Source organism: Apaloderma vittatum, unplaced genomic scaffold, assembly GCF_000703405.1.
Source record: "Apaloderma vittatum isolate BGI_N311 unplaced genomic scaffold, ASM70340v1 scaffold5610, whole genome shotgun sequence".
In the NCBI taxonomy this organism is placed as follows: domain Eukaryota; kingdom Metazoa; phylum Chordata; class Aves; order Trogoniformes; family Trogonidae; genus Apaloderma; species Apaloderma vittatum.
Window position 1 is genome coordinate 9926 of NW_009696054.1, and position 10160 is coordinate 20085.

Below are 10160 nucleotides of genomic sequence, written 5' to 3' on the forward strand. Positions count from 1 at the left end.
TCAAGTCCAGATGCAGCCGCCGGGTGCTTTCCCGAGTCAAGTCTGGAAGCGATGCTCTCTCCTCCCAGGGCCTGGCTGCTTGATCTCAGCCAATATCTGGATTTTTATAGCTATGGATCAAAAGGGAAACACTGAAAAACGCATCACCTGGGGGCTGCGCTGCTTCCCTCTATGCCGCTTCCCCATGTGGGGCATCACAGCCTCGGCCAGGGATGCTGTGGGTACCCACACGCGGGGTCCAGAGCCCCACGGCAGCCCCCAGCCCCACGCACGGGTGGGGAACCAGGGGGGCCGTGCACCCCACCGCTGCACCGGAGCAGCCTGGGTGTTGGGCAGATTCTCAGAGGAGCTGTGTTTTAATGTAGCAATTTGATTCAATTTTCCACTCTATAAAATTACCCATCACTGCTCGTTGCTTCCTAACAGACACCTTCACTCTTAATTTAACAATCCTATCGAATTCTGCCAGGGAAATTGGAAAAATTTATCACCTGTGAAATTTTATTTTTCCTTGGTTGTATCTGTTTTTGTAAAACTTCATTAACGACGATGACTTGCTGAGGAAATTATCTCTTCATCTTCCCCCCCCTTCCCCTTTTCTTTTTTCCCCCTCTTCTCCCTTTCTCTCTCTGTTTTCACCCAGGACATGAGGGGGGCAGCTGAGCCTGGAGGAGACCTGTGGAGCCTGTCGGTGAGCTTTGGAGAAGCTGGGATGGGCAGGACAGAGAACTCCCAGGAACAGCTCATTATTAAAGGAAGGGTTTGGCTGGGATGTTCCCTCCTCTGCAGCCCCAGCATCGCGACGTCGGGCTGAAGGTGGAAGAAGCCTCCAAGGGTTAAGCTGGCGGGTTCAGCTCCATCCCGGAGCAGGAACAACGGTGGGGTCTGTCCCTAAATCTGTGCAAGGATCTCCATGAGCCACGTGTGGAACAGCTCTCGGCAGCCTCGAGGTGGGTTCAGCACGCACGTAACACTTTTGATGGCCGCAAATATAAAGTTCTGGGAGAAACAAGGAGAAGCGAGGACCTGTTTCTCATCTCTGAACGCAGACACTGAGCGTGACCCCGATTTCAGAACAGCCCTCGGGTTTGAATCAGGCGTGGGTTGACCTGTTCACCAAGCCCTGGGGCATGCCACACCGTGATTCCTGCTCTAACGGGAAGAAACGCCACAGCCCACATCAGTCTGTTTGGTTCTGAGACAGGATGACGGCTCCTGGCTCCTCCACCCAGCCCTGCTGCCTCCAGAACTCGTGCACTCTTGGTGAACAAGCGTTATTCTTTAATGGGGTTATTTTATCATCTCTTGGAAGGCCAGTAATTGTGTTACAACCCTGCCTGCGTGCCCAGAAGGGAGCATTTTCATCATCTCAAGTCTGTTTTTCCAGGTAACACAGCCCAGAGATCCCACTCTCACTAAACTTAATATTACCCGAGCTGGATGGAACCCAACCGCCAAGAGCTGCCTCACCTGAATAGAAAGGGTTTGCTCTTGTGGTCCATCAATCAATTCTGACAAAGAAACGGGGTCAAACCTTTGAGTTACGAGTCTGTCAAACTCAGCAGAGCCTGAGATGTTCATTCCCATCAACGTGACACATGGTCAAGGTCTCCTGCCACATCCCTGCGGGGCTGAGGGGAGGGGACGGCTCGGGTTTGGCTTGCTTACCTGGCAAAACCTCGTAGATGTCATCCTCTTCCATCTCGACGTTCGACTCCTCCTGATTCAAGGTAGTATTGTGGGATGATGTGTTCACCGAGTCCGAGCTGTCCACGTCATTGTAGAGCTCTTCTTCATCCTCTTCATCACATGGGATAGTGAGGGAGCTCAGGTCTGGCAGGAGAGAGCACAAGCACGGTGAGAAAGGGAAAAGCAAAGCACTGGCCGGATGCTGGTGTTTGCAGGGAGCTGAAATCAAGTGACAGAGCCTGTGCCACTGTACTTTGTGCTCGGTATGGACCTTGCAGGGAGTAAAGTGTCCCCTTGCTTGGCTCACGAGCACCTGGTGTAACGAAAATGGGACGGAAGCTGGGAATAGACTAAAATAAAGGAAAAGCCCAAGAAAGGATGGGAAATGCCAAAGAGGAAAGCGAGATTCAACAAGTGCCTCAAGGAACTGAGTCTGACTCCACTCCTGTGGTTTCCAGAGGGTTTTCAGCCCCAGGACTGGAGTCTTGTCTCAGTATTGCCAGTCTCAAACTGCATCAGCCAAGGTCAGAACAGCAGATCTGCAAGCCCAGCAGTGAGGAGCGATTCCCACCCCATGTGGTGAGACCCACAGCCTTTGCCAGATCACACAACTTCGTCCTCTAAGAGCAGCCAGAAAGCTCTCGAGTTGAAACCAACCACCTGCTCCAAAGAGCAAAACCCCAGAACCTCTCTTTTGCCAAGAGGGGGTGCTGGGACCCCAGCAAGGTCCGGGTGGGGAGATGCTGCTGGGATCCGCCCAAGCGAATGGGACGCATTGGTTTGGGCCAAGCTGCCAGACTCACCCTTCAAGAGGAACTGGATCTGATCCACCCAGTCTTCAGCCTCGGCTGGGCTTGGAGCTGTGAACTGGAGAGAGAGTACCCTGTTATCGTGCTGGTTCTTGTATGTAGGAAGAGGAAAGAGATTCGCAGCTCGGACAGGGGATGGAGGTCTTGGATCTGCCATTCTCTACCTTTGGGAAAGCCATTTCGCTTTTTTATCTCCCTATTCCAAGCAGGGAAACAGAAGCGGAACGAAGCCAGACTATCCCAGAGGAAGGCTGTCAAGCCTAATTCATTAAAATAATTCAGATGAAAACCACAATCCCCACTGAATATACTACACTGACTCTGAAGAAACTCTACATCCGCCATCTCCCCGAAGCTCGAGAAGGCTCTTGCATACACTCGGTGGATTGGGCAGGGTTTTTCATTCCACCAGTTCTGGATGCTCAACAAATTGAAAGTTTAACTGTAACCTGGCCCTGGCTTTAAAAACAGGCTTCCCAAACCCAATCCTCCACTGCTTCTACCCCAAGTTCTCATGTCACCCTTGTGCCCCACAAGTTCGAAGAGAGATCATTCCCGTTCTGAAATAAACTTCCCTTGTTCCAAGGCAAGGTCCACGATGACCTGCCGAGAAGGAGAAGTGTTGGTACCTCCTGCAGTGCTCTTGGTTGGTCTTATCACGGGGTCTGGAGACCCACGGCCTCCTTGGTCCCACGGGTAGCCTGCACCCCAGACCCGGGACAGGGTGCTTTTGCCCCAAACCAGCTCAGAAGATCCATTTCTTCCCCCCGTTCCTACCTCATAGGTGCGTTTGCCAGGGCAGATTAACTCGAAACAGCATTTTTTTCGAGAGTCTTTGCGCAGGTGAAGAGCCAGCCGGGCGTTATAGTGCTCGATGGAGAAGTTGCCTTTCGGTTGCTTGCCTGGAAGAAGAGGAAGACGCTAAATCCAGAGTTTCCATCTTTTTTTTTCTTCCATTTTTTTTTTCCCCTCAAGCTCACAGTGCTCTTGGGTGTCGCCCATGTTGGGAAACCAAGGTACACCTTGTGTCCGTGTGGGACGGCCAGAAAAATACCCAACCTTTTAGTCTATGCATGCCCATCCCCAGGAAATCCAAAGGGAATATTATAATTTCTTCATAAAGAGCCGGTACAGAGGATGCCCTTTAGAGCCTCAAGAGATCACGAGCAGCCAGCGCGAGGTTGCCGGGGTCAGGAGGTTGCCTGACACGAGCTGGTTATAATGAAGCAGAGACCGATACCGATGATGATTCTGCTGGTAAGGCATTAACGGGCCGGCGTGCAGGAGGAAATACTTAGCGGGGCCCCTGAGGACTGGCCCACGGATCTTGCTGATGAACACGGTGTCAGTCCAGGTGGAGAGAGGGAACATCCCTGCAGTCATCCCAGGCGCCTTTATTCACCTCAGCTCATTATTTCCTTGTGAATCTTCCCGAGGAAGCGTGGGAGTACAATTCAGGCAGTTACTCTGAATATTTTAAATTTTTTTTTTTAATTTATTTATTTGCAAATCCTTAAAAAAAACACCAGGGGTGAGGCCAAGCCCTCTGTAAGGATTTGAGCCCCTTGAGAACAGGTTTGCTTTGGTGTCTTCTGGAGACCATGGGGAAGCTGACAAGTCCTCACTCCCCTCCCCAAAAAACAATCAAACATCAACCCTCGGCTTCAACCCTGCGAGCAGCTCATACCCCTGCCAGGGCGAGGGAAGTTGGGAACCTTGGTTGGAAATAAAAAAGTGTTCAAGATCCTCAAGAAAAGCAAGTGGAGGAAGGACAGAGACCCAGCTCTGGAGTTTAATCGCACCCCAACCGCAGACTTGATCATCGCCAACCGCGTGTATTTTGTTTTCATGCCGCGTTTCTGGATGGGTGGAAGAGGGGAAGGCCATATATCTAAGCGTGCCAAACTCTGTTGGAGATATTAGCTGTCTGTTTATATGTACCTGATGGAGCATGACTGCAAAATATTTATATACACTGACACACGGGTTATATACAGGCACTGAGGGGGCTGAAGTCCTGGTGGCAAACATGGTATGTTGTTTTATTTATGCACAGTTCTGTTGCTGTGGGTTCTCTTCTCTTGTTCTGTACCCATAAAGGTGTTTGGAGGGGGGAAAAAAAAGGCAGCAAACTGAGATCTGCCTTTCTAGAACCTGTATTTTATGCCTTGAGAGGGAATTACAACCTTCCTATGGCATGTAGAACCACACAGATGGGCTGGTGTTGGAAGGGACCTCTGAAAATCATCCACCCAACCCCCCTGCCAGAGCAGGATCACTTTTCTCTTGTCAGGCACCAGCCCGTCCTTCAGCGAGGGCTCTCTCCTTCTCTTTTCCACCCCTCTCACACCACCCACAGTCCAGGTATTTCACCACTTACTTCTCTCATTGGCATAGTAGTAAAAGGTCTTTCTGTCGAGCACACACCACCGCTTCTGCCACTCCGACCCGAAAAAGCTGTGCTCTGGAAAGAAAAAGTCAGCAAGAGAATAAGAAAAACCAAAAATAGTAATTTCTCTTCTTTCACTGTATGCTTTGGATGAATATTTAGTGCAAAGAAGACTTGCTTTTCCCCCCCAACCCTCAACACGACTCTGCAGATTTCTGGCACAAAATTCAAGCAAAGTGAGTTTAAATACAAAACCTCAACAAAGTAAGGGAGAACCAGCCTGTCCTACCCTGCAAGCCTTCCCCAGCTCTCCAGGTTGGGCTGCTGTGACCCTTAGTCCTGCTAACTGGGAGGAAACAGAGTTTTGGGTTAAACCTCCCTAATTGAGGTTTAAGAAAATGTCTTCCAGCCTGTAAGCTAAAAACATGCACAGGGCCAGCTCAGCTGATGGCCGTGAGGAAAGAAAAAAAAGGGCTGTTCTTGCCTCATACCACCTGTCATACGTTAAATAAATCAAGATAAAATCTGAGTGATGAGGAAATAATTTGTAGCTTTCACAAGAGTCAGTAAAATCAAGATAAACCTGAGGCTGACTCACGGTCCTTATCTCAACTTGCTAATGTGTGTGATGCTACAAACTACCTTGTCTTCACCGGGATTTTATCCTCATTAGGCAGTGCTCCTTAGAAGGGCACATCTTGCCTTAGAGGACTGGGCTGCTGCTGCTTAATTTGATTTCTGGGTTTTAATCTTCATGCGGTTTGAGGATCTGCAAGAGAGAATAAACACAGGCTGCGCCCTCCCTGCGCCTCTGACGCCTGCGAAAGATTCTGCATGTGCCTACGGATAAATCTGCAGAGAAGATTGTATTCTCCTGCCTGCTCTTCGTCTGAAAATCTGGTAATTCTGAGGTGACGCGCCCAAAAGCTTTTCTTCTGATGCAGTGGTTGGGCCTTACCTCGAGACCTCTTCTCCAGATAGCCTTGCTTCAAAACGTTCCCTGGGTCTTGAAGGGACTTCGGGGGGATCTCCTCCAGCCCTGCAGAGAGCAAAGCAAAGTTCTACTAAAATATAATAAAAAATGACCAAAGAAACGTCACTAAGCACCTCCCTGGTTATTCGGTATGATTATGCACGGTGATTCAGTCTGAACAGCCTCCCAAAATCCCAGGTGACAAGAGCTTTTCTCGTTTTCCTACCGCTGCAATGCTTGGAGGACACGGACAGCCCCTTCCTGCAGAGAAAAACCTCATTTCTCTCCTGTACAGTTCAAGTTGAGCTCATTTCTGACCTGGCTCTGGAGCAGCACACCACGGTAGCTTTGGTGGGAAGGGAAAGGAGCAGGGTTTCACCTTCAATGTGTGCAACTCACTGCACAAGTGGTTGGGGAGCTGAAGGGAGATCGAGACCTGCTTGCAAGTAGCACTGAACGTCAGGTTTCTTATTAAAAAACCCAAAGGACGATGCTGAAAAACCCTTTCGGAGTTCACAGTGGCCAGTATCAGATTTTTCCCAATGGTGGAAGGCACGGAATAAAGTCCTGAGGTGGCTCTGGGCACCCTCGGAGGTGGGACCCTGCACTGCCTGGGGCTTTAACGGGGTCAAACCATCCCCTGAGCTGCCACCAACCCGGCATCCCTCCTGCTCCACACAAACACACTCAGGCTTTTCTCCAGTGACAAAAAGGCACATCGCCTTCTCGAATCCAAGCCCCGACCCCTTTTGCTAATGCAAATCTAAATGTCATTTTACGGGACATTTATAATTATGAAAATGGGACGGTGCTGCCGGATGCACAGGGGGACCCCGCGAGTATGAATATTACATTAATGTGCCCAACGCCAGCTCGCTGATCCCGCTGGCAGGAGCATAAAAAATGCTTGAGTGAAACTTTTATTTAGACGTTAAGAATCCAGGCCCCAGCGGGGTGACAGAGGCAGCCCCGGCGAGATCCCATCAGCGCGAGCGCTCGAATTGAATTACCCAGGGGGGAAGGCAGGAGCTGCGAGTTGCTGCTTCGCTTGTTTAATTTCATTTACTTCCAGTACATTATCAGCATGAGGCTTCCCTTTGCCCCTCGTTCCCCCAAGAAAAGCGGCTGCAGAAAGCGCCGGATGCTGCTGTCGCTTAAGCCAAGGCAGGGACGTGCCCGGCTGTCCTGGTCCTCCTCGGGGTGTGCTTCCAGCTTTTTCCTCAGCTGCCAAGAGAGATTTAGGGGGGGTGCAAGGATCTTGCAGACACCACAAAGAGCAACCGAAGTGAGGGAGCAGCACGGATGCGATGGGAGACAGCAACAACCTCTTCCAGCCCCGCGTCTTCTCTCCTCACCCGTCATTTCTTGCTCTAAGCAGGCAGGACCCCCCGGGAGAGCCGCCGCCTTCTCAGTTGTGCTTTGCCTTATCCGAGATCCATCTCCCACACAAACGGACCCCACCTTGCAGGGTATCAGTGGCTCTGGGTGCCAGGATCTGCTGGGCTGGCACATCTCTGCGGCATCGCCCTTAAAATCCCATCAGGAGCCCACATCCCCCCTGTTTTGCAAAAGATGCCGTGCCTCAGTTTCCCAGCAGGAAAAATCAGAAATGAAGGAGACTCCCTTCTTCTTAAATACTCAGTGCCTGCTCGGACAAACTAACACGATTAAGGACGGGTTGCGCGGGCTGATTCGATTGCACGGGGCTCTGGAAATTCTAAGTTTTACAGAATATGACATGAAGACGGCAGCTGTAACCTGTGTGTTGCAGGCAGCCTCCCCAATGCTAAACCAGAGTAGAGAAGATTAAATCTGGGCAAGGTGGGTGAGTGCTATGGGAGGGGTCTCCGTCCCTCCCCACACCCCCTTCCTGCCCCTAACAACAAACCAGATGGCTTTCGCCAGCAGCAAAGAGCTAAATTAACCTGCAAAGCCAGCCCTTGGGGGTATTTTTATTTCTTTAAACCATCCTAATGGACACCAGAAGATCCAAAGAGGCTCAGCAGCCACAGAAAGCTCTCTGGTTGCTGAGGGTTTATTTGCCCAGGACCACATCGCTGGCAGGTAAACCACAGCTCACCCCATCTTCTAGGACTCCAAGCGATGGAAAAGCCAGCCCATCGCCTGGTCATCTGTTCCAACCACTAATGGCCATTCACCATTTATAAAAACAGACTAAAAAAAGGCCTTAAATTCATTGCTTGGGGCTGTCGCTGTGTTTGGGTGGTCTTAGTGGTCCCTTCCAACCTGTATCTCCCCCAGTCTCCAAACCCCTCGTGGTGTCTCCTTCACCCTCCGCAATCTCTCAAGCCCGGCTCCCAAGGGAGCTGCTCGTCCCCAAGAGGTTTCCTGCACATGGATCTCCCAACCCATGATCCACATCGCTCCATCTGGAGCCTCCGGCAGAAGGGCTGCACGCCGGTGGCACCGGGAATAGCTCCGGGCGTAATCCCAGAGACCACTTTTCTGCAGAGGATGCAAAGAGCATTGCAGGAGCGGGAGAAAACTGGAGGCAGAGCCCCACGGCCAGGGATGCAGACACAGACACCGGCTCTTTTCTTTCCCCTTGTTATTCCACCTCCACTTTCGCTGTGATTTGCATCCCCCAGGAGCTGCTGAAAGATGCTCTCGACCTCAACAGCTTCACCCCTGTGCCCCTCTGGCTTTGCTGACCAAATGGCGTCTTTTTTTGGGCAAAGTTCCTAGGAGTTTGGCTGCCGGGTGGTGCAACCGTTCCTCCCCATCCCTGCCATGTCCTCAAGTACCTCTGGATGCCGGCTCTCGCCCCTCTGGGCTCTGAGTCATGCACAGCAGCTGCACAAAATGTCACAGCAGCTGCGGCCAAAGGCGCCCGGGGGCCGCGGCGGTGCCCACGCTGTCACATCGCCCGCTGTTCAAAGGGACGAAGTGGGCAGGCACGAAGGTTACAGCTAATTCCCCGTCCGCCAGCTTAGTCACCAGGCTCCAACGTGCCAAGAGCGGATTCTGCTGGCGGGGACTTCGCAGGGAACACCCAAATACATTTCAAAGCAGAGCACAATCGGCTCTGCCGGTCCCCAAAGCCCTCCGTGCTGGCTGCGCGCTTTTTCCATTGAAGCTAATGAGAAGGAAAAAAAAACAATCAGAAAGAGACAAACAACCCCTCCCGTCGCCTTCAAAGCGAGATGGGCTGGGGAAATGTTGGAAGCTTTTGGAAATGTCACCCGCCGCCACGGTGTGCCACGGCAACCGGGTCCAGGATGGCGCTGAGGGACCGATGGCACTGAGGGTCGCTGCCGAGCGGGGCTGTTCAAACGCGGGTTTCATGCAGGCAGAAAGAATCACAGGATCACAGAAACACAGAATTGCAGAAACACAGCATCACAGGATCACAGGATCAGAGAATCACAGAATCACAGAAACACGGCATCACAGAAAAGCAGAATCACAGAATCACAGAAATACAGGATCACAGAGTCACAGAATTGTTGAGGCTGGAAAAGACCTCTGAGATCACCAAGTCCAGCCTATGAAGGAGCTATTTGCAAGCTTTTTGGTCTCTGATGGGAGAATAAAGCTTCCTACATTCAAACTTTTAGCTGGATACCTCGGGCACAGCTGGGTCAGCGCCAGGAGGATGCTGCGGCCCCGCATGGGCAGGGGCTGGTGTCCTGACGGAAGGGAGCAGCAGGAGAAAAGCCGTGGTGGGACACAAGCCCATCAGAGTGGTCCCTCCCCATCCCTGCCTCCCTGTCCCCCTGCTCCGGGTCACATCCCATCTCCTCGGTGGCTCCCAGTGCCCCTTGGAAATGCTTTGTCCCTCGAGGATGTCACCGAAGCTCTCAGCGCCTCGGGAGCGGCTGGGCATCATTTATGAGGGGAACGAAACAAATTTCGAAAGCAAATGGGGAACGAAACAATTGTCAACACGGCTCACATGAGATAGATCTTGTGCCAGCCTAACTTTATTGCATTATTTTGAGCAGGAAAATAAGAAAGTAGACGAAGAAAAGGCAGAGAAGATTTATTCAGGCTTCAGCTTGACTTTTCAGAAGAGGCTAGTAAGCAAAATTCAGGGCGTAGGCATCCACCCCGGGATAACTACCTAGATGGAAAGCTAGTCAGCAGGCAGGAGGCAGCTAAAAATCAATGGCAACAAATCAAATATCAAATGAAATAGACCCTTGTTCAGCTTCAGGATTAGTTGTCCTCGGGCTCGGGAGCCTTCGGATGCTACAAGAACCCAAAAACTGCGGCGAAGCCCAGAGCTGCCTTCAGGATGGGTGAGGAATCGCTAAATGCCCCCTTGTAGCAGCCAGTA

At 51.4% G+C, this 10160-nt stretch overlaps 1 protein-coding gene across 1 annotated transcript in view; it reads right to left on the minus strand.

The window, feature by feature from the left end:
* SKAP1 (src kinase associated phosphoprotein 1) overlaps nt 1-5926 on the minus strand; it is a gene marked incomplete at its 5' end in the record, with an annotated part of 14224 nt that extends 8298 nt beyond the window's left edge. The window contains 5 exons of the mRNA XM_009873259.1: nt 1669-1833; nt 2493-2556; nt 3276-3400; nt 4879-4962; nt 5846-5926. Coding sequence (XP_009871561.1) covers nt 1669-1833; nt 2493-2556; nt 3276-3400; nt 4879-4962; nt 5846-5926 — 519 coding nt within the window. The remainder of the gene's footprint in view (nt 1-1668; nt 1834-2492; nt 2557-3275; nt 3401-4878; nt 4963-5845) is intronic.
* Nucleotides 5927-10160: the final 4234 nt, after the last annotated feature.